This window comes from Mesoplodon densirostris, chromosome 19 (genome assembly GCF_025265405.1).
Source record: "Mesoplodon densirostris isolate mMesDen1 chromosome 19, mMesDen1 primary haplotype, whole genome shotgun sequence".
Taxonomy (NCBI): domain Eukaryota; kingdom Metazoa; phylum Chordata; class Mammalia; order Artiodactyla; family Ziphiidae; genus Mesoplodon; species Mesoplodon densirostris.
In genome coordinates, this window is record NC_082679.1 from 807,121 (window position 1) to 834,036 (window position 26,916).

General features: G+C 47.2%; 3 protein-coding genes across 3 annotated transcripts; all 3 read right to left on the reverse strand.

Annotated features, from left to right (window-relative positions):
• Positions 1 to 3,233: 3,233 nt before the first annotated feature.
• LOC132480153 (protein S100-A11-like) lies at positions 3,234 to 4,518 on the reverse strand. Its single transcript, XM_060084090.1, has 2 exons — positions 4,207 to 4,518; positions 3,234 to 3,983 (listed from the first exon to the last, which is right to left on the reverse strand). The coding sequence occupies exons 1-2, from the start codon at positions 4,434 to 4,436 to the stop codon at positions 3,764 to 3,766; spliced, it is 450 nt and encodes a 149-aa protein (XP_059940073.1). The 5' UTR covers positions 4,437 to 4,518; the 3' UTR covers positions 3,234 to 3,763.
• A 1,365-nt stretch (positions 4,519 to 5,883) lies between these two features.
• Positions 5,884 to 7,174, reverse strand: LOC132480145 (zinc finger protein 135). The gene is made up of 2 exons (XM_060084083.1): positions 7,086 to 7,174; positions 5,884 to 6,958 (listed from the first exon to the last, which is right to left on the reverse strand). The coding sequence occupies exons 1-2, from the start codon at positions 7,151 to 7,153 to the stop codon at positions 5,905 to 5,907; spliced, it is 1,122 nt and encodes a 373-aa protein (XP_059940066.1). The 5' UTR covers positions 7,154 to 7,174; the 3' UTR covers positions 5,884 to 5,904.
• On the reverse strand, positions 7,168 to 17,293 carry LOC132480542 (zinc finger protein 135-like). Its single transcript, XM_060084777.1, has 5 exons — positions 17,259 to 17,293; positions 16,979 to 17,027; positions 10,259 to 10,385; positions 9,441 to 9,536; positions 7,168 to 7,266 (listed from the first exon to the last, which is right to left on the reverse strand). The coding sequence occupies exons 1-5, from the start codon at positions 17,291 to 17,293 to the stop codon at positions 7,211 to 7,213; spliced, it is 363 nt and encodes a 120-aa protein (XP_059940760.1). The 3' UTR covers positions 7,168 to 7,210.
• Positions 17,294 to 26,916: the final 9,623 nt, after the last annotated feature.

Below are 26,916 nucleotides of genomic sequence, written 5' to 3' on the forward strand. Positions count from 1 at the left end.
TTTCGTTGCCTGAGCATAAATTTAACTACTTTCTGTGGATAGAGAAACTGGTGCCTCTTTCTGTCACTGTGTTTGGGCAGGCAGTCTGTTGTAATGGTGCCTGAATCACGGGGGCTTAACATAATAAAGGATTTATTTCCTCACTCACATCACAGTCTTGGGCTTAACATAATAAAGGATTTATTTCCTCACAGTCTTGTGGTGGTTGCTGCTGCTTGAGTGTTAGTGGGTTCACACAGAGTGTCAGAGGGTAGCTGTGTTCATAGGGATAGGGGGAAGGTAAACCACATAAATGGAAACCTGGCAAGATGGGAATGAGTTCCAATGGGAAGGAGATGCTTAGATACCTTATGTAATGGACTGAGTTGTGTGCCACCGCGCCCACCTTACCTCCTTCCCCCTGCCCCCAGCTCACATGTGGAAGCCCTAACCCCTAATTTAGAGATAGGGCCTTAGGGAGATAATTAAGGTTAAATGATGTCATATGGGTGGGGCCCTAATCCCATGGGACTGGTGTCCTTATAAAAAGAAAGAGGAGAGATTGCTCTCTCTTGCCAAGTGTGCACAGAGAAAGCTAGGAAAAAAGGTCTCACCAGAAACCAACCCTGACAGCACCTTGATCTTGGACTTCAAGCCTCCATAACTGTGAGAAAATAAATTTGTGCTGTTTTAAGCCAGCTAGCCTGTGTGTTTTGTTTTTTGTTTCTCATGGCAGCCTGAGCAGACTAATACATGACCCCCATTATTATTTAGGTTGATGAGTTTTGTAAATCAGTGTCAACCAGTGCAACTATCTGGAACACAAACAGCCCAGTTGCTTAAGAACTACTTTGACATTTGTGTTCCTTGAACTTTCAATTTCAGATGTGGTGATTTTTCCTAGAGAATTAGTGGGGGAAAAAAGGAGAAAGCTACATACATTGAGAGGCTGAAATCCTTTCTGGATCTAGGTGGAATACTAAAAGTGAAATACATACAAGTGACTAGGATGCCTATTTACATGGAGTTAAATACCCAATTACAGAGGAACGATGACTTAAATTTTGGTAGAGCCATTCAAAGGAATAATGAAGCATAATGATAATTAAGACTGTAGCAACATGGAAGAAAAATTTCTAAGTGTAGCTCAAGAAGTAGAATACAAATATTTGTTACATTATAAAACATGGTGGAATTTTGGCTGCATTTGTTTTTGCTTTTTGAGTTCCCTTGAAAATTCTTTATTTACAGCACTTCTATAATAAAATTCATTTTTTAACCATTTTGAAAAAAATTCTCCCAATCATGGGAAACTTAAAAAAAAATGGAGAAAAAATTTTTTCTCATGTTCGCAGCTCATAGGAACTTTTGACATCTCAGTATCCTTCCAGTCATTTTTCTGTGTACAAGATTTGGTATGTATGTGTTCAGTGTATATATAAAATTTGTGAGCATCTTCATTATAAATGTGTGTGTGTTTCTTGAGTATCCTGAGTGACGGATCAATCCAGATTCATTGGGCCTGTCGCTCACACGACTGAGAAGTCCCTCTTTGGGAGGAAGAATTAAAAATTACTAAGATAAAATGAGGTAGGCTTTGGAAGGGGTGCAATAGAGTGAAGGACCTTGGAGTTTCATCTTCATTTACTTCATGGCCAATCCATGAAACCCGATCCTCAAAACATAATGTAACTCAGGCCTCTCTCAACCAGTGAGCACCTGAGTTTATAGAAAGACAGTTTCCAGAAGTCTCAGTGAAACAACTGCTCTCCAGCTCCAGCCTCTGGCCGACAAAAGCTGTCTCTTGAAAGTTGGGCTCCTGAGAGGCCACACACAAACTGAGGCAGCCCTTAAGGAAACCCTCCCAGGCTTCCCAGAAGTGTGGGGAAAGGAGCGTGGCTTCTGCAGTAGGAGGTTCTGGTTTCCTGTAGTGGAGACTGCTCTGAGAGGGAGACTCTGGGACAGATAAACCTAATCCTCCCCAGGTTCTTACCAAGTTTCTTCTCAATGGTTCCTGTCCCTACACCTTTGGATGGGAGTTAAGACCCTCAGCACAGACCCATTTTCCCTAATGCCTGACCCAACCCAGCTTCCCCTGAGGTTAACAAGTTGGGGCATCTGGTGATATTTTTGTCTCTGTAGCATAAATCATCCATTTGTGTGCTTTACCATGTGTTGGGCAGGGTGGTGATGGAAGAACAGCAAACAAATTCTAAATTTCTTTTAGTAGGTTTGTTTTTGTAGTGGTTTGAGAAAAGCAACTCTGAAACTATTTTACAAGTATTTTAGAATTCAGCAAATTAGTATGTTTATTTTAGGGGTCTCAGCATTCTCGCTATTGAAAAGAGACAAAAATACGGGGAGTCACAGATTGGAATGGGAGGTATTTCTGTGTATGTATATGCACCCATATATCTTTTTGTGTGTATCTGTGTGTTTATACATGCGCCTTTATTTCCTAGCTCAGCAGCAGACAACCTAGTAGCAATGAGCACACCTGGCACTCAGAGTTGGTCCTGAATAGCATCCCCTACTAAAATGAACCAGTTCTTTGGACCTGCAGAAATATGGCTGATTTCGGGGCTGATTTCAGGGTAGAAACAAGATGAGTTTTTAACATCTTATACTGAAAATGATGAAGGCATGTCACAGGGGTGGCAGGAACTTTCCTGAAGGGACTATTATTGGCCACATCTGGGACAACATGAGCACCAAAAAACCTTAGGACAGCAGTAAGTCATAAAACAGGTGTTCACCAAGGCATCAGGGCAAGCCTCTCTGAAAAAGCCAACAAACCACAAGTGCAGAGGCTCCTAATGTGAGACCCCTCCCACCTCCCAATCCACCACATAATAATGCAGGTGTTATCTCTGGCCAATCTTCACCTTGTCTCCTTCTCTCTATTCTGACTGACTTTGATGCTGCTCTTCCCAGCACGTCTAATTTCCTTGAGGACAAGGAGCTACACAAGGATAGAAGCACAGGGAAAGGGAAGAGGATACATGTAATAAAGGGAGGGAGGACAGAACACCTGACCACAGGACCAAGGCTATTGAGCTGCCCTGTCCTGTACAGCCACTCGCTGGCTACATGTGGCAAGTGAGCACTTGAAATGTGGCTACAGCAAGTTAAAATGTACTGTGAATGTAAAACACACACTGGATTTCAAAGACATAGTATAAAAAGAAAGCAAAATATCTCAATTGTGATTTTTTTATATAAACAACATGTCAAAGTGGTAACATTTGGGATATATAGGGACAAATAGTAAACTAATTTCACCTGTTTCTTCTTTTTAAATGGGACTATTACAATATATTTAAAAGGTACCAATGGGGCTTACGTTGTGTGTATTGGAGAGTGCTGCTATGCACTATTTACCGATTTTCTTAAGTGTTTTTTTTTCACTCTCATAGTTCTTTATTCACTTATTGTTCCACACACACACACACACACTAGAAGGTAACCTCAGTGAAGGCAGGACCTTGTCTGTATTGCTGTATCCTCAGAGTGTATGACAGTGCCCATAGTAGGGGTGTATAGACATTTAATGAGTGAACAATAAGTGACGTCTCTCCATCAGTTTGAGTAATTTAGAGATGATAATGTTGCTATCATTAGTCATGATTATGTATACACCCAAGATGCATTTTTACTCTTTACTTTGCAACTTCTGGTTACTGTTTCCATCCATCCAATTTATATTCCTCCCTGTCATCTCCCTCCCTTGCACGAATTTACTGACTCTCCAGTGTGGGCTTTAAAAAACAATATTGTTTTATTACTACCAGCAGGAGTGGCCTGCATGGGGTGGTGGGTGTGCCTGGCTCAGGGTATGTGTGGGCTGTGAGGGGTAGATGATACATGGGAGGCTGAAGGAAAGGGGGTGGGGCCGCAGCCCAGGCCCAAAGGCTCCTCTGATTTTCCTCTGGGAGGAGGTAGACTTAACAAAGGAGTCATGGCAAGCTACGGCCAGGCCACCAATACGATTAAGAAATTCTCGGGGGCCTCCCTGGTGGCGCAGTGGTTAAGAGTCCGCCTGCCAATGCAGGGGATACGGGTTTGTGCCCCGGTCTGGGAGGATCCCATATGCCGCGGAGCGGCTGGGCCCGTGAGCCATGGCCGCTGGGCCTGCGCATCCGGAGCCTGTGCTCCGCAACGGGAGAGGCCACAACAGTGAGAGGCCCACATACCGCAAAAAGAAAAAAAAAAAAAAGAAATTCTCGGAAATCTAGCTGCCCATCAGAGTCGAGGTCCAGTTTCTTCATCATGCGGTCAAGGACACTAGGGTCCTTCTGGTTCTTTGTGAAGGCACCCAGCTCTGTATTCATGAAGATAAGGAACTCGGCCTTGGAGAGTTTGCTCTTGTTACCGTCCCTTCCGGCATGCTTTTGGAAAACAGCAATCAGAAACTCAATGCACTGTTCAGTCTCTGTAGGGCTGGATATTTTTGCCATGTTCGGAGAGGAGCGAGGCACGGGGCTGAGAGTGGGGAGCGGCGCAGCAAGCCATGATTTTCTCACATGGTTTTTAAATGACTGAAATTAAGTCCAAAAAAGAGGGGGCATTCCACAAGCATACTGAGGAACAGTATTGGAAGACTGCAACATGGTTTCCCCAAGGGAGAAATTTCAAGTTAACTGGAAGCTTATATCCTAGCATTGTGATTAGAAAAGTCAAACTGATTGTTATAACCCTAACTGATGGTTAGTGACCAAAACCAGCCAATGCAATTTACCTATGGGTTCTAGTGAGGGTGACAAGTCACTGTTTAAGGATCACGGTTGTCAGGGTGACTGCTGTTAGTGGATTCAGGGTTCAGTGAAATACTATAGACTGCCTTCAAGTTAAATTTTATAAAAACAAAAGCTTATTAAACACCAGGATAAAGAATCAATGAAAAAAACAGTTCAAAAGATGAACTTGTCCATTTCTCAAGAGATAAATCTAGCAAAACATAAGGTTCCAATGTGGGTGTGCTCTTGCTCATAAGATGGTGGCTTAACAAAGAAAAAATCTTCCTCTTTTTGTGAAACAGCAACATCTGCATTTCTAATGCCTGTGAGTCCTGTAGAAAAATTTATAGCAAGAACAGAGCAGCAAAAGCCATCTCAGAATCTGCAAGACTCCATGGAAGTGGCTTTACCTTTCAAGTCTTCCTATACAAATCTTTTCAATTCCATTGCATATAAAGATTAACTTATTGCAATATAATGCATATAACTACTTTAAAATCTGTTTATAGTACATGGATACTTTGTCATGTGGCATTCACATCTGTGAGGCTGGTGGCCATGTACCTTGACCAAAGAATTTACACACAAATCAGAAAATTTTGTACTGAGACAGCTGAATATTCATGGTGATTCCATAAAGTGCCACTCTCATGTCTGGAACACTCTGCCATATTGTTTTTAGGGAATATCAGAGTCAAGTTGCACCATTCATAAGCAACCCCTGCCAAGAATGTAATGTACAATAATGATAAATTCTGACTGCCTTTGGTTCTTTTATATGAAAGGCATTTGCTGAATTTGTCACCACTTTGAAAATCTCTGGTTTGGAATATGGTGAATCCTTAGAAGCCACCCCAGATCCACTACATTTTTTTCCCATTTCTCTTTTGTAGGTTCTATAATGAAGCATTAGTGGCCACTCATGGCTGAAGGTCCTCAACAGTGATTAACTCCACACTTCCCTACTGTCTGGATGATCTGATATCCCGGGATGGATGACCCAGAGCTCGGTATTCCCACAATCATTTCCATAAATGTGAACTCTCTGTGGGGGTGTGGGGAGTTTGCTGAGCATGAAGGTTTGTGTATAATGTTTGTGTTGTTTCTCAGGAGTATGACTGGGTCAAATCTAGTAAGTGATGCGCTATGGCTTAAGGCTTTGCTGGGTCCCAGAACATGTGGAGTGGGTCTACCCAGCATGAGTTCTCTGGTGCTTGGTAAGGGAGGAGCTGTGTGTGAAGGCTTTCCCACAGTCCCTGCACTCGTATGGCTTCTCTCCTGTGTGGATTCTCCGGTGCTGAGTGAGGTGGGTGCTCTGCCGGAAGGATTTTCCGCAATCCTGGCACTCGTAGGGCTTTTCCCCAGTGTGCGTCCTCTCGTGCTGGCTGAGCGATGAGCTGTGGCTGAAGGATTTTCCACATTCATTGCACCCATAGGGTTTCTCCTTGGTGTGAATCCTCTGGTGTTCTATGAGGAGGGAGCTCTGGCTGAAGGCCCTGCCACACTCGTTACACTCATAGGGCTTCTCTCCCGTGTGGATCCTCTGGTGTTGAATGAGTGGAGCAAGCTGGCTGAAGGCTCTGCCACACTCGTTACACTCGTAGGGCTTCTCCCCGGTGTGGATCCGCTGGTGTTTGGTCAGGGACGAGCTGTGGCTGAAGGCCTTCCCGCACTCGCTACACTCATAGGGCTTCTCCCCAGTGTGGATTCTCTGGTGCTGAGTGAGGTGTGTGCTCTGCCGGAAGGCCTTCCCGCACTGACTGCATGAGTAGGGCTTCTCACCCGTGTGCGTCCGCTCGTGCTGGCTAAGCGATGAGCTGTGACTGAAGGTTTTCCCACACTCGTTGCACCCGTAGGGCTTCTCTCCTGTGTGGATCCTCCGATGCTCGGTCAGGAGTGTGCTCTGGCTGAAGGCCTTCCCGCACTCGCTGCACTCGTAGGGCCGCTCGCCTGTGTGTGTCCTCTGATGCTGAATCAGTGGTGTGATCTGGGTGAAGGCTTTTCCACATGCCTGGCACTCATAGGGCTTCTCCCCCGTGTGGATCCGCTGGTGTTTGGTCAGGGATGAGCTGTGGCTGAAGGCCTTGCCACATTCTCCACACTGGTAGGGCTTCTCCCCGGTGTGGATTCGCAGGTGCTGGGTGAGGTGGATGCTCTGCCGGAAGGCCTTCCCGCACTGACTGCACGTGTAGGGCTTCTCACCTGTGTGCGTCCGCTCGTGTTGGCTGAAGGAGGACCTAAAACTGAAGGATTTCCCACATTCACTGCACTCGTAGGGCTTCTCACCTGTATGAGTTCTCTGGTGCTGGATCAGTGGGGCAATTTGGTTGAAGGTCCTCCCGCACTGAGTGCACTTATAAGGCTTCTCACCAGTGTGGATTCTCTGGTGTTTGGTAAGCGCTGAGCTGTTTCGGAAGCCTTTTCCACATTCGTGACATTCATAAGGTCTCTCTCCCGTGTGTGTTCGGTGGTGTTCGATGAGGGCTGAGCTGTGACTAAAGGCCTTTCCACATTCCTGACATCTGTAGGGCTTCTCTTTTGCACAGGTTTTCTGTTGAGTATCTGAGTCCGGATTCTCCCTCTTTCCATGTGTTCCCCACATGGGGGGGCCTTGCCTTTTAGGAGTCATTGGTTGAGTTGGGAGATCAGGCCTCAGACTCAAGTTTTCCCCAAACCCATTCCCCTGCTGCTGCTCCTGAGTGAGTGTCTTCACAGGCATGAAGGCAGCCTGCACCACATGGCTATCTGGCCTCTTGCGACCCTGTTCCCAGTGGCCCTCAGCATTTTCACCCTTGGAGTTCCACAGACTTTCCCACAGGAACCTTTCTACCAGGGCATTATTGGGTATTTCTTCAGTTATGTCTTGCTTCACAGTTGATAGTTTGGTTTGTCTAGTTTCAAAGTCTGAAAGAAACAGAAAAATGGAAATGTCCCTTAATCCCAGTTCTGGAGGAAGAGTTTGTGGTGGCTGGGTGGGTGGATGGAAGAATGAAACTGATGGTTTTGAAAGGTCCAAGGCACAGGTGGCTTTGTCCATTTAAAAAAATTGAGTTTTGCAAATCAGAGAAGGAGCGGGAGAGGGAGGAGAAGCACAGAGAATAACCAGGGGTGGGGGACTTGGTGTAGGGGTGTGGATGGGGTTTTCAGGGGGAGCACAGAGAATGAGGGTGGGAGACGGTGCTGAGGAGAGAGCTCGCATCCAGGGAGACTGCTGACAGATGCCCTGGGCCTGGAGCACCTCCAGCCCAGAGCAGAGCTCAGCGGGCACGCTGAACGGACAAACGGATACATTCGCTCCTCCTCCTCCTTCAGTTTGGCCCTCTCTGCACAGCCATGGCTTCGGTGTCCCCACCCTGACACCGAATTGGCCTAAAGGTGTGACATGGGCACCATTCCCATTTATGTTACACTCTAGTGAAAAGCTAAAACTAAAAAAGGTCAAGCCAGATGTGGCTGGCCAAACAGTGGCTCCCAAATATATACACATCCTCATTTCTGGAACCTTTGAATCTGTGCTTACCTTACATGTCAAGGAGGAATTAGGCCACTCATCATTTGACATTAGCAATCATCTGTGATTACCCTCATTGGCTTATCAGGGTGAGCCCAATGTAATCAGAAGAGTTCTTCAGTGTGAAAGAGAGAGGCAGGAGGGACATGATGTGAGAAGGCTTGACCAGCCACTGCTGACTTTAAAGATGGATAAGGCCTTGTGTCAAGGAATGTGGGCAGTCTCTAGAAGCTGGACAATGAAAGGAAACGGATTTTTCCCAAACCCTCCAGAAGAAACACTGCCCTGCTGACACTTTACTGTAGCCCAGGGAGACCCATTTTGGACTTCTGACCTCTAGAACTGTAAGGTAATTTGTGTTGCTTTAAGCCACTAAGTTTGTGGTAATTTGCCACAGCACCAATCCGAAGCTGATATACTAAGTAAGGACTGGTTATTTTTCAAGGCTAGGGAGACCCTGTTATAACCCCCGCTACACACTGGCCCATCCTGTCTTACGCCCTGGTGATGGGCCACTGCTTACATAGGGTCAGGGACTGTTGCCAGAGGGCCGGGACACTCCCACTCCCAACAGACTTGCCTGCTGGTCTCAGGAACTGGACAAGAGGTATGAAGAGCAGAACTACCCAGCCAACCTACAGGCATATGGAAGAGCCCAGCCTGGCTCCACCAGCCCACAGATGCATGAGTCATAAGTGATTCTTTGGTTTAAACCACTGAGGCTGGAGTGTTTGTTACATGGCAAGAGCTGGCTGTTGCACTGCCTTGGGGGCTTTGTACTTGCTGTTTCCTCTGCCTGGAGTTCTGTCCTCCCAGATTGTTTCATGGTCTCATTGTTCTCATGGTTTAGGCTTCCGCTCACACACCACCTCCTTGGAGAGGCTAGCCCTCATCTCTCTGCTCAGTCCTCGCCCCAATCCTAGTCTCTGCCTCATCCCCTGCTTCCATTTCTCAGCATTCATCATAATCTGTAATCATCTTGTTCACTGTTATTATTATTATTTTAGCTATTTATCGTGTGCTCCTGTCCCTCACCAAAAATGTAATTACAGTGAAGATGGGAACTTGGTCTCACTCACAGCAAAATGGATGCTTGGTGAATGTTCCCTGAAAGACTGAGTAGTTAATTTGCTCTGAAGAATCTGAGGGCAGAAGTGGAGAGAGAACTGGGGGGTGAATGGGTTCCTCCCAGACCTACAGGGCTTTCATCTCACCTGTGCACACACCTCGGGGGGCTCCCTTGTCTACCACCCACAGCTCCACCTCGTGCTCCAGCAGGGAGATGACGTCCGGCTTTGGGAGCCAGTGTCCTGCTCAGGGAGAAACCCATGGAGTGAGCATGTGTGTCCCAGGACCCTCCCCAGCCCTCTGCCCGCTGCACCCTCAGTCTTGCAGGACCCAAGTGGCTGGGGCTCGAGGAGGCCCTGGTGTGGTAACAGCCTCTGACATTCCTTAGCGACCTCCTCCCCTCACTCAGTCCCTGACCCCATCCCCGGCCCTGCTGTGGCCAATCAGAGCTCTGCTTCGTCCCGTGCCTGCTGGCAACAACGACCAGCCTGGAGGGGACCTGGCTGCCAAAGCAAGACAAGCCAGGGGCCTTCTATGGGCCCGGGACACAGAGCCTGCCTCTTCTGCTGGTCTCAAACCTGGGAGAGGCACCCTCTCAGCTGTCTTGTCACCTTCAGAGGGGCCCGTCTGCGAATGGAGGCAGAAAGGGGTATGGGGGCGGGCAGCACAGGGGTCCCGACAGCACCATAGGAAGATCCAGGTCTACCCGGGGTTCTGTGGTCACGGGACCCGGTATGTCCCTCTTACCCCATGACTTTCTGCTTCTGGCATTGTTAGCTAGGGTCTGTCATTTGCAACCAAAACATCCTAACTGACATTCCCTGCACTGAAACAGGTCCCTGAAGGCCAAGTATTTGCTTTTAAGGTATTTGCTTTTATGGCCTAGATCTACTCCCACTTTTATCCCAGGAAAATGAGAATCTGTACTGTAGGCAGACCATCAGGGGCACGGGGGTGGCCTCACCCACAGAGGCAAGGAGCCCAAAGGTCTCCAGCATCACATCTCGGTACAGGGTCCTCTGGGCTGGCTCCAGCTGCCCCCACTCCTCCCAGGTGAACTCCACGACCACGTCCTCAAAAGTCACTTGCTCCTGAAACGTCACACATGAGCGTCCTCAGTGTCCCCAGCGTGGCTGCCAGTGGCAGCATCTGGTGAACGGGGGCCTTGGCCAAGTGGGTGGGAGGGTCTGGGGATTTGGATCGGGTTTTTACTGTGGGGCCTGGGACCCTGCTGGAGAAGAGTCTCTTGAAATGAGAAATGCTGCTGATGTGTCATCAATGAAGGGGAGGACAGTCCTGGCGTGTTGGGTTCATAGGAAGTGTGCTTGCGCGGTGGCCCCTCCGAGAAGCAGCTGGGTCTGGGCAGCGGGGAAGGAGCATCTGGAAACTGTCAGGTTGGCTCTCTGCCTCACCCTTTGGCCAAAATAACATCCTGATGGGTCCAAGATGTATATATAATGAATGAAACAAAGCCCTCTTTAAGACATGAGAAGGTCCATGCTGCCACGAGCACATTTTACAGAGACTGGGAAAGCTTAAGTGTCTTGCCCAAAGTTATAAAGCTAGTAAGCAGCAAATCCAAGGATTGAATCTGGGTGACTTTATTAAGAATCTGTTCACGTGTAAATTAAATTCAAGTACATGAAGATCCATGTATATGTAGAAAATCAGCGTGGTGGTGGGAGCATTTCAAAGCAATGGACACACCAGGGCAACTGGCCCTCTGTTAGGGGGAAAAATCAGTAGATCCCTACCTCACCATAAATAAAAATAAATTCCAGAAATCTTAAAGAGATGAATATAAAAAAGGAAAAAGCTGGAAAAGTATAGGCCATGAATTTAATAAATGGGTGGTAGAGAAAGTCTTCACAAATAAAATGTAAAACACTAAAAGTCAGAAAGAAGAAAAATGAGTGTGGTAGGCAGAATTGTGTCACTACCATCCCTGGATTACATGGCAAGGAGGAATTAAGATGGCAGATGGATGGGACTTCCCTGGCGGGCCAGTGGTTAAGACTCTGTGCTTCCACTGCAGGGGGTATGGGTTCGATCCTTGGTCAGGGAACTAAGATCCCACATGCCATGGTGCAGCCCAAAACAAACAAACAAAAAAGATGGTAGACGGCATTAAGGTTGCTAGTCCGCTGCTCTTAAAATAAGGAGATTATCCTGGAATATCCTGGTGAGCCCAATATAATCACAAGGGTCTTTCAATGGGGAAGAAGCAGAAAAGTCAGCCTCACAGTAATAGTGTGTGAGGAAGACTCAAATGGCCAAAGCTGGCTTTGAAGACAGAAGCGGGTCAGGAGCCAAGGAATGTGGGAGGCCTCTAGAAGCTGGAAAAGGCAAGGAAGTGGATTCTCTCTTAGAGCTGCCAGAAGGAACACAGCCCTGCTGACACCTTGATTTTAGCCCAATGAGATGTACTACAGACTTCTGACCTCCAGAACCATAAAATAACAAATTGTGTGGTTTTAAGCCACTAAATTTGTTAGGATTTGTTACAGAATTGACAGGAAAATAATACATTCAGCAATCAAAATTCATGACTTCTAGATGACAGAGTCTTCACAAGCCACTTCAAGGACCCATGACAGCAGAATGAATATTTGCAACATAAATGGAAGGAAAAGGATTAGTGGCCAGCACATGCAAAGAGCTGACAAATCAGTTAAGTAAAAGGCACACAAGAGGACAGAGAGTCTGGTCCTTCTGAGAAGAGGATGGCTTAGTACCCAGGCATGGATTACTTTCACAATTGGCAGGTTTTTAAAAATACGGACACTTGTCACGCGAGCAATTCCACTTCCCCTCCGTCTCCCCCTCCCCCCAAGAGCCTTGCTCCCCGGCTGCAGCGTCCTAACAGGCACCTGGTAATGGCCTCGATGCCCATCGTGGCAGAGCAGCCAAGGTCAGGTTCTGGAAACTCTGCAGCCAAGCACAAGACGGGGGTGACTGATATGCACAGCTGGGGAACAACCTTCCAGACGGAAAAATCCTGGATGGTGGGACGTTGCCAGCCCAGTGCTATGTATGTAAAAGGAAACAAAGCTCTAATTCTAATATTTGTCTGAAAGTGTGTACATCAACACAGGAAAATGAGGCGCGTGGAATTGACAGCGGCAGCAGCTGTAGATGGAAGCCTGGGAGACGGGGCTGAGGGGCAAGGGGGACTTTATAAGTGCTGCTTGACATGTTTATAATGAGAATATCATTATGGGATTGTGTGGCCTTAAAAAAATAAGACAATTCATCAACCTAGAAATCACTATGAAAGATATCAGGGTTTTGATACATTAAGAACTTTAAACTTGCGAACCTTAAAAACAAAATTCAGAGCAAACACATAGATTGTGCTGAAGGATGCACGTGGATCGCTCACTTAATAACCCCAGGCCACGGGTGATCACATCCAACCACTGTTCACCCAGGGAGGACGCCAACGAAGTCACCCAAAATCACCCAGGGAGAAAGGGCTGAGCCAGCATTTGAACTTGGGTAGTCTGGGTCCAGCGCGTCCGCCTACTGGCCATGTGGCTGAACCACCTCCCTGAAAGACAAGTGAGACAAAAACACACCCCGGGGGTCAGAATGGAAGTTCTGGGCCGGCAAGGAACTCGCATCCTCCTATCCGTTCCTCCTTAGACAAACGAAGACCCCTGAGATGTCACAGCAGCAGCGACTGAGGGAGGGGCACGAGGGAGCCCCAGGGAGGCTGGGAACTTCCTGTGCCTCAGCTGCACCATCCACTGGTGTCCATATCTGAGTGTCCAGCCTGTGCCAGGCTGCACACTCAGATAAATCTACGCTGTGCATAAATGACACCGGAATACACAGAAGAGGGGCTGGGGAGACAAAGAGCCAATGGAGAGTGGCCAGGAAAATGAAATGGGTGGGGGTCTCCAGTGGCAGGACCCCTGAGGACTGTTTCCTAGTCTTCAACTTTGGACATTTAGATAATGGGTTAATAGAACTACCATATGATCCAGCAATCTCAGGCCTGGGTATATATGTGAAGAAAACAAAAACAGTAATTGCAAAAGACACATGCACCCCAGTGTTCATAGCAGCTAAGTGTCCATCAACAGATGAATGGATAAAGAAGATGTGCCATATATATATATATATATGTATATATATATATATATATATATAAATATACACACACACACACATAATGGAATACTACTCAGCCATAAAAAAATGAAATTTTGCCATTTGCAATGGCATGGATGGCCCTGCAGGATACTATGTTTAGTGAAATAAGTGAGACAGAGAAAGACAAATACTGAGTCTTATCTCTTATATGTGGAATCTAAAAAAATGAATGAATGAAGATAATAAAACAAAAACAGACTCCTAGATATAGAGAACAAGGCCAGTTTCTTCCGTGATCAAGTGGGGAATTTAGGATTTTCCTTAAGGCCTGTGAGGTTTGGGCACAGATAGCCTCCACAAAGGGATTTTCATCTCACAGAAGCAAGTGCTATGGATGGCTAGTGGGGGAGATGCAAGGTCTATAGACTTTGGCCATGTGGGCGGGAGTCAGGGACACAAGGTGGCCCACATCCTGGACCCTGGTCTACCAGGCAGAATCTGCCTCTGCTAGAATTCCTCCCACCAGAACTGGGCATCTGGGAGGTGACGCTGTGAAGAGCCGGCCCTGGATCCACATGATGGACATTGAAACTCCAGCACTAGTCTTTTAACTGCACTGCGCCTCCCTGCCCTCATGTGCAAGTTACTGGGAGCTCCCTGAGGGCTGTTGAGAGGAGCGAGGGAATTCACAGGAAGTGTGTACCCTTGGCCCAGTGCATAGTGGGTGGTTTACCTGAGGACCCACTATTCAAACAGCTGTTCTGGGGGGCCCGGGGAGGTTTTATTTTCTGTCATCAACCCTCCCTGCTTGCTCCACACCTTCCAGACTCATTAGGTCTCGCTCAGTGGTTATCTGCGGAGTCCTACTGAGTGCAGGTCACCGTTCTGGGCACCGCAGAGGCTGTGGAAACAGGACAAACACAGCCCGCCTCCTGGTGCTTGTATGCTAGTTGCAGGGTCGGGGAGCTGGCAAAAATGAAAACCCCAGGAGATGCCAGTGCTCTGGAGAAAATGGGGGGATGCTGCTGGGCAGCCACACAGGGATCTGGAGGAGCCATGACGGCAGCAGGATGTGTGCTGGGCACTGGGGACCTCAGGGGGCAGGTGGTCTGAGCCAGGCCAGGGGTCCTGAGCTCACGCCTGCCTCAGCCACTCCCAGTTGCATGACTTGCGCCTGTGCCTTGATCTCCTCCTCATCCCACCTCGTGGGACTGATGTGGGGGCTGAACAGAATGACACGTGTCCAGCACTGACCAGAGTTCCAAACATTCATTGTTCACCCATTCACTGTGCACCTACTGTGTGCCGGGCCTTTGCACGTGGCCAAAATGGCCAGAACTGCTTGCTTCCCAAGGCCCCAGGCCCCTGCAGCCGGCCTAGGAGACCTGGTTCTCCGTCTTCCTGCCACGCGTGTGCCTGGTCTTCACGTCAGGTGCCTGGCATGGCCCCTCCTCCAGGCCTTTACTCATGCTGTTCCCTCCACCTGGAACATTCTCCCTGTGGGCCCTGGCCTCATCCTCTCCTTTCCCGTAGGTCTGTTTGGGGGCCGCTTCCTCAGAGAGGCCTCCTGGGCTGTACTGGTTAATGCCTGGTCCCCCAGTCCACCCTCTTCTGGGCCTCACTTCCCTGCCCAACACTTGGCACGTTTACATTCCTTGTACGGTCTGTGAGCCCCCAGGGACGGAGATTTCTGCTCATCCTCTCTGTTCCTCTACCTGGAGTACCTGGAACGGTGCCTGGAACGGTGCCTGCTCATTGGCAGTGCTCAGTACAGGTTGGCCAAGTGACTGGAGGAAGAGAGTGAGCTGGGAGAACAGACCTAGAGCCCTGTGTTGAGAAAGTGCCAGACACATCAGTGGGATGGATGAACCATATCTGCCAGGGTGGCACGGGGCAGGGGGGAATCCAGGAGGTCTTCTCCGAGGTGGTGAGGTGAGAAGTGGAGGAGGACATGGAGCTGATTAAAGCACATCCTGGTGAGGGCAGAGGCCCTGAGGGCAGAATGAGCCTGGTGGGGACCACAGGCAGAGCCTGGGAGGCCTGAAAGTGAGGTGGTGGTGTACTCACTGGGTCCCTGGCAGTGAGGAGCCCGGCGGTCATTCCCTCCTCCTCGGGCCTCTTGCAGGAACAGCCAGCTCCTCGGCAGGCAGTTCTAGGGGGAAACGGGATGTGAGAGACTGGACAAGTGATAGGTGACCAGTAACCCCAGGCCCTGGAAGCCCTGTGTGCAGGTGGAAGGAGCTCAGCACCCAGGCCAAACCCAACAGCAGAGCATCCTCAGCTTGGCACTTCCCGAGCTCCTGCTGTGCACCCAGGTGCTATTCCAGGCACTGTTGAAGTATGAGCTCAAATCTTCCTTACCCATTCCAGACAGGAAAACTGACCGCCAGGTGGGCAAGGAGCACAGTCTGGGTTGCACAGATGATTTCCAGGGTGATGACTTACTGTGACAGAAGGCCAGACAGTACGGGGGTCTTGGGCACTGTATGGTATGCGTCAGCTTCCCTCATAAAATGAGGGTGGTGACCCAGCACAGAGCTTATGAGAATTGAAATGTGAAAACGGCTGGAAATGGAGCCCAGCAGGCAGCAGAATACATAGGAAGGCGATTGTTGCTGGGAGTGAAGTCTCTTGCTTCAGTCAGCATCTGTTTAGCATTTACTACATGCACGGCCCAATTCCCAGTGATTTACAAGCCGTTCCCTGGCTGATTGCCTAAAATGAGTCAGGCCAAAGGTAGGACGTGTTTCTCTTCTCTCTGTACTGTCCCTTGACAACCCTGCCTATGCACCTCTGCCTATGCCCCATTCAGCTTGTGCTCCGTTGTCTTCGTTGCAGTTTCCTGGATGGGAGTTATCTTGTTTAGTGATGTTTTATGGGCTTATCATCATCTCCCTGACTCTCCTGTGGCATCCAGTGTGGAGACAATGTTGGGGGGCTCTAGGATATAAGATGGGCCTGGCACCCAGGACATATAAATACCTGGTTGTTGAATTAATGAAGGAGCCTGGATGGTGCCTGGCATGCAGTCGGTGCTCAATAAGATTTTAGTACAATGAGTCTGTTTCCTGGGTCCCAGGTGGCTAGGATCAAAATCTGGTGCTTTGGCTCTCCCTCACCTTCATTCTTTAGACACAAGTCCCTCAGGAAGGTGAAGCTCCAGAGATGACATTGTGGTGGGGCCTCGGCCTTACCCACTCTCCAAACCCTGGACGTCCCGCCAAAACAGGGAAGGGATGCAGGTCAGGCTGGCTCCAGGCTCTGAAGGGTCCGGCCAGCCAATCTCTTACTATGCTCGCGAAGCCAGAGACACCAATGCCTTCCACCAAAGCCAGTACCCAACCCCTGCCCCAAGCCCTCCTCTCGGACCCTGAGACCACCAACCAACCCCCTACCCAAACCGGGCCCCGCCCACTCAGCCCCGCCCATACTACCCCCAGCGACCCACCCTGGGCCCAAAGCAGCAGAAGAGACGAGACACAGACGCGCGCCGTTAGGTACACACCCGGGCCGGGGCCCCATAGAAGACCTTGGACCCGCTCCCGGCTCGGCCTCCGCCGCCCCAGCCACCCTCAATCTCACTTACCCGCCGGACTGTAGGACAAAGGCCACGGCAGCCACCAACCAACCTGCGCCTGCGCAGGGACGTCTAACTACATCTCCCAGAAGGCAGCACGTGCGCTTCCGTTCGTCTTCCGGCGCGCTCCGCCCCCGACCAGGGCCTAGGCTGAGGAGTTCGAATACTGAGCTCTGCCTTTTCTCCCACCCTGGGACCCTCCCACGCCGAGCTCCTTCTGGGAATGGAGGACGAAGACCACGCCCGCCACGGGCCGCTACTGCGCCGGGGTAGGCGGGCGCCGAACTACATCTCCCAGAGGGCGGCGCGTGCACTTCCGTTCATCTCCCTGGTCGCCCCGCTCCCGCCCGGGGCGAGACTGAGTGGCTCAGAGCCCTCCTTTTGCTGCGTTCCATGGAATGGAGGAGGAAGGCTGTACCACCAAGGGCCGGGACCGCGCGCGGAGCGCGCTGAACTACATCTCCCAGAGGGCCACGCGCGGCCTCCCTGCCCATCTGTCCCCTCCCGTTGGATTCATCTATGACAGGAGTTCGAGTCCTGACGCCTGTACCTGTGTCACCGTCAAAAATATTCCCTACCCGCTGATGTGTGAGGAGCCTTATGACCGTGGCGCCGGCGCTCAGCGGGTGATTGGCCGGGGGTACTAATTTTGGCAGAGGGTTCAGGAGTGAAAAGGAGCAATCCCTGGATGGGCTCTCTTGGTAACAGACTCCTTTGTGTTCTCTATTTCTTGCTTAAAGAAAAACTTTTGTCCACTGAACCTTCCCGGAGTTTCAAAAAGTCTGGCTTGAAGGTTAATGATCAGAGGAGTGAAAGCAAGCAGAGACAAAGAACAGAAGTCCAGCTGGAGAACTTGTAACAATTTAAATAATGGATCAGTCATATAGCAGAGTCATAGGACCTTTAGTTCCTCCCTGAAGGACATAGATAACAATGTCAGACTTGCATTCCTAAGTGGTTTTTACAGAAACCAGACTCCCATCAGATGGAAACTGCTGACCATAAGCACATAGACTCCAGGCCAGTTGGAACCAGAAGGTTGATGATGTTGACTCTGAAAACATCCTCCTGTTACCTCGCCACCAACCAATCAGAAGAAAGTCCGTGAACTGCAACCCTTACCCCAGTGTTGCCTTTAAAAACCCTTCCCTGAAAGCCAAGGGGGAGTTCAGGTCTTTTGAGCACGAGCTGCCTGTTCTCCTTGCTTGGCGCCGTGCAATAAACACTACACTTTTCTTCACCACACCTGGTGTCATTAGATTGGCACGTAGGGCAAGTAGACATGAGTTCAGTTTGGTAACAATATTGGAAACTATACTGTAAACTTTATTGTTGTAAAACAAACCAGTGTTTAAAAATACATTAAAACTTGAAATGAGAGACTTCCCTGGTGGTCCAGTGGTTAAGAATCCACACTTGCATTGCAGGGAGCGTGGATTGGATCGCTGGTTGGGGAACTAGGATCCCACATGCTGTGGGGCACGGCCAAAAAGTAAAAAAAGAATAAAAATAAAAAATTCACAAAAACTTCAAACCCAAGAGCAGTTTACATTTTGCCACACTAACCCAGGCTTGAACAGTTGCCAGTATTTAGTACATGGTTATAAGAAACATCACAGGCTAGACACTTGAACATTTTAAAACTACTTTACACATCGCTATGTAATTGTCAAAATGGTGCATTTCAACAGCAGCATAATATTCAAAGCTGATGTGCCCTCACACGATTGCATTCGCCATTTGGTGAACACTGACCAAGGACTACCAGGTGGCAGGCCCAGGGTACAGCGGCCAAGTGTACGAGATGAGAACATTCACCATTCCCCTACTTGAGCTGGACTTATTTTCACTAATGCAGGTGGAACATCCGTGGAGTAGTGAATGGAAAGAATCTAACCATGGCTGAGCCATGTGCCTTTGCCCTTTTAAGAAGGGGCTGATTGATTCTGATCAGTTGGGGCTTGCATGATGGATCTGAAGCTGAGAAAAAGTTTCAAGACAAGGGCATTTCTTTCTTTGACTGAAACAACTATTTCTTTGGAAAAACTCTGACTCTGGAAACAGGAGAGAAGACAATAAGAATTCTCATGTTAGGAAAAAACCTAGCTGGTTACATCTTCTTTACACGTACAGAGACATGTGAAAAGACTTGGCTGGTTCACGTGTGACTGAAAGACTTTAAATCTTGTAAGCTCTATAACAGTGGTTGTTATGAGGAGACATGACAGATGGCTCAAAATTGGAATGCACTGATGTAACCAAAGCAAAGCCAAGCTTAGCAGCTTTTCTTTAAAGGTGTCCTGTACATTCAGAGACTATAAGCTTTAAAATGTACATAAAACATCAGTTATCACTTCCCTCACCCACAAATCCAAATGCAAAAGAAGACTCAATTTTTTTTTCTGTTAACTTTTTCTTCCACAAAATGTGTACCCTTTTCTCCCCAATTTCCTTTTACCAGATCATGAAGCATGAACACACTTGTCATGACAAAATCTTTTCCCCAGAGGTCTGGGCAGAGTCCTGGTGAGGAGCTGTTGGTGGAGCCATGCCAGGTTTGCCTGCCCATGAGGACACAACCCAGCCCTGGCGTTGGTCCAGGTCGCCCTGCTCAGCTCTCCTTGGACTTGCCCCTCTGTCCCCTGCCTCTGACCATCTAATTCTTGTTTTTTCCCAACCAGCTTTCACAAGTTTAAACGCCTGCAGGGGCTGGGTTTTTTCTAAAGGGGCTGATACTAATGGCTCCAGCCAAGTGGTGTCATGGGGACAGGTAAGCCCAGTGTCTGGATTTCTCAAAAGAAGCCAAAGGTCTGCATTTGTGTGTGAAATCTCTTGATCTTTAAAAGCTGGCAGGGATTCAAAGTTTTTAAAAACACTCTGCCAGTCAAATAACATATACTGAAGGCTACCTCTGAGCTGACCTCACCCTCCAGACCACGATGTCACCACTGGCTGGGTCTTTTTGAGCCCAGTCTTTCTCCAACCACAGGGAGGTGCCTCCATTTATCTGTGACAGGACCCACCATGAGCAGCTGCATTACAAATCAGTGTAACTTTCAAGGAATTCTATAATCATATCCTGGAAAGCACAACTGCATTAGGCTGCATTTTTTAAAATTTGTTTGATATGTACATCTAAATATACTACAATGTTTACGTAGCCCTGTGGATACATTTTTTCCTTTAAAAAAATATCATTTCGGAAGCCTCAAAACCTAGCAGTGCCCAGCCGTCCTCTGACCCCAGAGGCCCTAGCTGGGGTGGGGAAGAGTCCTCCGGTGCATGAGATGATGAGGGCCAGCAGTGCATTGCAGCACCCAGGACCAGGCTCAGCAGCTGCTGAGCTCAGACCCCGGGGGTGCGGAGTCTGAAGCCTCTAAGGGAAGCCGGGCTCTGGGGGGCTGTGTGAGGAAGGACGGATGGCGGGAGGGAGCTGGAATGGGGTGGTGCAAGATTATTCCACTTTCAGGTTGGGGATACGTGGAATGGTGAGTTTGGCTGGATTCTGGATTTTTTGTTTCTTGCTAAACACTAGGTTTGATTGTAAAACATACACCGTTGAATTCTGTAATAGTCACCAGAGGACCCGCCGTCCACAAGGGGGAAGGCAGGGCTCCCTTCACTCTTCTGTCTCGTATGTGACACCCTGAGACCCTCAGCAGCATCCTCCTCAGTGGCTGTGGCCGTGACCAAGGATGCAGAGGGACTGCGTGAGTGAGAAGACCAGGACATGTGTGTGCTGGGGGGTACGTTAGGGCATGTTTAGTACCCCCTCCCCACTTGGAGGCGTGGGCTGCCATCCAGAGGTGTCTAGATACACATGCTTCGGCTGGGCACCAACACCAGGACATTCCCAGGCCCTGTCTGTACCTCCAAATATAGGAAACATCCCGAAAGTCCCGTGGACCTGGCCTTTGATCATTACAGAGACTGCGAAGGGTGGTGAGTGGGACCTGGGGACCCAGATCTGTCGTCTAACCAATGAAAGAAAAGCAAAGAAGAGTAATGGAGAAATGTGACTGCCAACTGGTTATTTCTTGCTTTCAGGGACAGCAATGGGGGGGACAGTCAGGAAATGGGTAAACGTGGTCAAAATGTACAAACTTCCAGTTATAAAATAAGTCCTGGGGATGTAATGTACAGCATGATGACTATAGTTAATACTACTATACAGGCATCACCCCTTATGGGAGTGAGAGGGGATGCATTCTAAGACCCCCCAATGGAGGCCTGAAGCCACAGAGACTACCGAACCCTATACATACTATGTTTTTTCCTATACATACATACCTATGATAAAGTTTAATTTATAAATTAAGAGATTAACAACAATAACTAATAATTAAATAGAACAATTATAACCATAGACTGTAATAACAGTCATGTGAGGGGAATTCCCTGGCAGTCCAGTGGTTAGGACTCCACACCCTCACTGCGGAGGCTGGGGGTTCAATCCCGCAAACTGTGGGGCGCGGCCAAAAAAAAAAAAGTTAGGTGAATATGGTCTGTCTCTCTCAAAATGTTGTAGTGCACTCACCTTTTTACTTGTGATGTGAGACGATACAATGCCTACAGGGTGAGATTAAAGTGAAGTGAAAGACATAGGTATCGTAACCTAGCGTTAGGATACTGCTATTGACCTTCTGGTGATACTTCAGGAGGAGGATCATTTGCTTCGGGTGATCCAGGAGCATCACGTGATGATGTAGATGGTTGGGTATCCGAGGCAAGGTGGAGCAGGACTGCTGAGATTTCATCACGCTACTCAGAAAGATGTGCAACTTAAAACTTACGAATTGTTTATTTCTAGAAATTTCCTTGTAAGATTTTTGGACCACAGTTGACCTCGGGCAACTGAAACCATGGAGAGTAGAAGCTTGGATGAAGAGGGACCACTGTATTGTATATTTGAAATATCCTAAGGTTTAGATCTTAAAAGTTCTCATCACAAGAAAAAAATTTTGTAAGTACAGGCAGACCTCGGAGATATTTCGGGTTTGGTTCCAGACCATGGAAATAAAGTGAATGTCGCATAAAGCAAGTCACACAAATTTTTTGGTTTTCCAGTGTATATAAAAGTTATGTTTACACTATACTGTAGTCTATTAAGTGTGCAATTGCATTATGTCTAAAAGCACAATATACATACATTAATTAAAAATACTTTATTGCTAAAAAATGCTAAACATCATCTGAGACTTCAGTGAGTCGTAACCTGAAAGATCACTGATCACAGATACCATAACAAATATAATAATAATTAAAAAGTTTAGGGGCCTCCCTGGTGGCGCAAGTGGTTGAGAGTCCGCCTGCCGATGCAGGGGATACGGGTTCGTGCCCCGGTCTGGGAGGATCCCATATGCCGCGGAGCGGCTGGGCCCGTGAGCCATGGCCGCTAGGCCTGCGCATCCGGAGCCTGTGCTCCGCAACGGGAGAGGCCACAACAGTGAGAGGCCCACATACCGCAAAAAGAAAAAAAAAAAAAAAAAAGTTTAAAATATTTCGACAATTACCAAAATGTGACTTAGAGACATGAAGTGAGCAAATGCTGTTGGAAAAATGGTGTCAATAGACTTGCTCCAATGCAGGGTTGCCACAAACTTTCAATATGTAACAAATGCAATATCTGCAAATGGCAATAAAGCAAAATATGCCTGTGCATGTATGGTGATGAATGTTAGCTAGATATATTGTGGTGATCACTTCATAGTACAGTAGTCCCTCTTATTTGAGGTTTCACTTTCCATGGTTTCAGTGACCCTGGATCAGTGGCAGTCTGAAGACATTAAATGGAAAATTCCAGAAATATGAAACAATTCGTAAGTTTTAAATTGCAGGAGACGACATTCATCTAACTTTTATTACAGGATATTGTTATAGTTGTTCGATTTCATTATTAGTTATTGTTTTAAACTCTTACTGTGCCTAGTTTATAAAGTAAATTTTCTCTAAGGTATGTATGTATAGGGACAGAACATAGTATATATGGGGTTCGGTACTGTCCGTGATTTCAGGCATCCACTGGGGGTCTTGAAACGTATGTACCTTGAGTAAGGGGGGACCACTGTGTATATAAATATTGGATCACTATGTTGTACACCTGAAACTAATGTAGAAAGAAAGAAAAGAAAGAAAGAAAGAAAGAAAAGAAAGAAAGAAGGAATTCGTCAAGCCCAGGCCTTCCTTGCTGTGCATGGAGATGGCGTGTGAGCACGTCTATGGGGAGAATCCAGGATGGAAAAGGAGTTCCATCTACACATCTGGCTATCTGTCAGGCACTTGCGTTCCACCCGGGGCTGACTTCTCCATCAGGCACTGGAAACCTAGTGCCCAGGACCCATAAAACTTTTCTTAGAGGAGGAGATTTCTTATGCTAAGTTTTAAATTTTATGTATTTATTTATGGCTACATTGGGTCTTCGTTGCTGTGCGCGGGCTTCTCATTGTGGTGGCTTCTCTTGTTGCAGAGCACTGGCTCTAGGCACGTGGGCTTCAGTAGTTGTGGCATGCAAGCTTCAGTAGTTGTGGCTCACGGGCTCTAGAGCGCAGGCTCAGTAGTTGTGGCTCACGGCCTTGGTTGCTCCGTGGCATGTGGGATCTTCCTGGACCAGGGCTCAGATCTGTATCCCCGGCATTGGCAGGCGAATTCTTAACCACTGTGCCACCAGAGAAGTCTGTGATAATGTTTTAATTTCTTTTAAAATCAGACGGGGAAAAAATGAACATAATGACTACTACAGCCTGGAATATATTCATCTTTATACCAGCATGGTCATAAAATATAACTTTTAAAAAATTGAAGTAAAGTTGGCTTACAATGTTGTGTTAGTCTCTGGTGTACATTAAAGTGATTCAGATCTGTATATACATATAGATATAGATATACTTTTTCAGATTCTTTTCCATTATAGGTTATTACAAGATTTTGAATATAGGTCCCTGTGCTATACAGTAGGAACTTGTTGTTTATCTATTTATATATAGTAGTGTGTACATGTTCATCCCAAACTCCTAATTTATTCCCCCCCTTCCACTTTGGTAATCATAATTTTGCTTTCTGTGTCTGAGTCTATTTCTGTTTTCATTTGTATCATTTTTTCGATTCCACATATAAGTTATAGGTATTTGTCCTTTTCCGTCTGACTTACTTCACTTAGTATGATAATCTCTAGGTCCATCCATATTGCTGCAAATGGCATTATTTCATTCTTTTTTTTATGACAGTAATATTCTGTTATATATCTCTATATATTTCGATATAGATATACATATATCTGTCTCACATATTCTGTATCCATTCATCTGTCAATGGACATTTAGGTTGCGTCCACGTCTTGGCTATTGTAAGTAGTACTGCTATGAACATTGGGGTGCATGTATCTTTTTGAATTAGGGTTTTCTCTGGATGTATGCCCAGGAGTGGAATTGCTGGATCATATGGTACCTCTATTTTTAGTTTTTTAAGGAACCTCCATACTGTTTTCCACAGTGGCTGCACCAATTTACATTCCCACCAACCGTGTAGGAGGGTTCTCTTTACTCCACACCCTCTCCAGCATTTATTATTTGTAGACTTTTTGATGATGGTCATTCTGACTGGTGTGAGGTGATAACTCATTGTCATTTTGATTTGCATTTCTCTAATCATTAATGATGTGGAGTATATTTTTATGTGCCTTTTAGCCATCTGTATGTCTTCTTTGAAGGAATGTCTATTTAGGTCTTCTGCCCATTTTTTTATTTGATATTGAGCTGTCTGAGCTATTTGTATGTTTTGGAAATTAATCCCTTGTCAGTCATATCATTTGCAAATATTTTCTCCCATCCTGTAGGTTTTGTTTTCCTTTTGTTTATGGTTTTCTTTGCTGTGCAAAAGCTTATAAGTTTGATTAGGCCCCACTTGTTTACTTTTGCTTTTATTTCTTTTGCCTTAGGAGACTGACCTAAAAAACATTGCTACAATTTATATCAGAAAATGTTTTGCCTATGTTCTCTTCTAGTAGTTTTATGGTGTGATTTCTTATATTTAAGTCTTTAAGCCATTTTGCGTTTATTTGTGTGTTGGTGTGAGGGTGTGTTCTAACTTCATTGATTTACATGTGGCTGTCCAGCTTTCCCAGCACCACTTGCTTAAGAAACTATCTTTTTCCCATTTTATATTCTTGCTTCCTCTATCAAAGATTAATTGACCATAAATGTGTGGGTTTATTTCTGGGCTGTCTATTCTGTTCCATTGATCCATATGTCCACTTTTGTGCCAATACTACACTGTTTCGATTACTGTAGCTTTGTTGTATTGTCTGATGTCTGGGAGGGTTATGCCTCTAGCTTTGTTCTTTTTCCTCAGGATCGCTTTTGCAATTCTGGATCTTTTGTGGTTCCATATAAATTTTAGGATTATTTGTTGTAGTTCTGTGAAAAATGTAATGGGAAATTTGATAGGGATTGCATTAAATCTATAGACTGCTTTGTGTAGTATGGTCATTTTAACTATAATTCTTCCAATCCATGAGCATGGGATATCTTTCAATTTCTTTAAATCATCTTTAATTTTCGTTCTTTTTTTTTTTTACATCTTTATTGGAGTATAATTGCTTTACATTGTGTATGATAATTTTCTTTATCAATGTTTTATAGTTCTCAGCACATAAGTCTTTCACCTCCTTGGTCAGGTTTATTCCTAAGTATTTTATTTTATTTTATTTTTTTGATGCGATTTTAAAAGGGTTTTTTTTTTGTAACTTTCTCTTTCTGATATTTCATTCTTACTGTAAAGAAATGCAACAGATTTCTGCATGTTAATCTTGTATCCTGGACTTCCCTGTGGGCACAATGGTTAAGAATCTGCCTGCCAATGCAGGGGACATGGGTTCAAGCCCTGGTCCGGGAAGATCCCACATGCTGCAGAGCAACTAAGCCCATGCGCCACAACTACTGAGCCTGCACTCTAGAGCCCTCGAGCCACAACTACTGAGCCTGCGTGCCACAACTACTGAAGCCTGCGTGCCTAGAGCCCGTGCTCTGCAACAAGAGAAGCCATTGCAATGAGAAGCCCGCGCACTGAAACAAAGAGTGTAGCCCCTGCTTGCCACAACTAGAGAAAGCCCGTGCGCAGCAATGAAGACCCAACACAGCTCAAAAAAAAAAAAAAAAAAAAAGCCCGTGGCTGCTGATGCCAGACCTGCCCCAGCCATGGGAGCGCCAGATGCCCCAGCGGGTAAACCCTTGGAAGTCACACAGCCGCAGGGAATCAGCTCAGATTTCAGCCCTGCCTCTGCACGTGGGTAACCTGCAGGCACTCGTGCGCTCCCAGACCTTGTAGGGGTTGAGCTGAGCCCACTGTGAGCACGCTGAGAATGAGGCTGCTATGGGGGGGGCATGCCCTCCCCTTTACGTGTGCATTGACAATGGCCTCCCCAGTTGTGGCCTGGACCACACTCCAGGCCCTTTGGGCTGTCCCCACACAGCTGACCTCAATCCTCTCCCTGAATCTGTCTGTTGAAGCCTGAGTTTCAGCCCCCAGGCACTGCATACTCCAGCTGGTGAGCATCTCTGGCTGGGAAGTGCAGCAAGGTGGCCAGGACAGTCTGTGCTGCTCTCTCTCGGTCCTGCCTGATGCAAGGTTGCTGCACTCACCCCTGAGCCTCTGAGGCTCTCTATCTGTGCTGGCTGATCTCCCAGCCAGGGAGGATTACCAGGGAAAAGGAACCCTTCCTCCTTCACAGCTCCCTCCCATGAGCACAGGTCCCGTCCAATTCCTTTTTTTTTCCCCTTTGGTCCTACCCAATCTGGGGATCTTTCTTGCAGCTTTGGTTGTATGAGATTTTCTGCCAGCTTTCAGTAGGTATTCTGTGAGAACTGTTCCACATATAGATGTATTTTTGATGTACTTGTGGAAGGACGTGGGCTCCATGTCCTGTTTCACCATCTTGATCTCTAGCTCATTAG

Coding starts and splice junctions, on each gene's coding strand:
- LOC132480153 (XM_060084090.1), bottom strand. CDS start 4,436: ATGGCAAAAATATCCAGCCCTACAGAGACTGAACAGTGCATTGAGTTT. Junction 3,984..4,206: donor TCTGATGGGCAGCTAGATTT/CCGAGAATTTCT, acceptor CCAGGGAGGCCC/CCGAGAATTTCTTAATCGTA.
- LOC132480145 (XM_060084083.1), bottom strand. CDS start 7,153: ATGTCACGAATGTGGAAAAGGCTTCCGAAACAGCTCAGCGCTTACCAA. Junction 6,959..7,085: donor ACACCAGAGAATCCACACTG/GTGAGAAGCCTT, acceptor GAAATCCTTCAG/TTTTAGGTCCTCCTTCAGCC.
- LOC132480542 (XM_060084777.1), bottom strand. CDS start 17,293: ATGAACGGAAGTGCACGCGCCGCCCTCTGGGAGAT. Junction 17,028..17,258: donor CGCGCCGCCCTCTGGGAGAT/GTAGTTCGGCGC, acceptor GTCCCTGCGCAG/GCGCAGGTTGGTTGGTGGCT. Junction 10,386..16,978: donor TTTGTCCTACAGTCCGGCGG/GTAAGTGAGATT, acceptor GTGACGTTTCAG/GAGCAAGTGACTTTTGAGGA.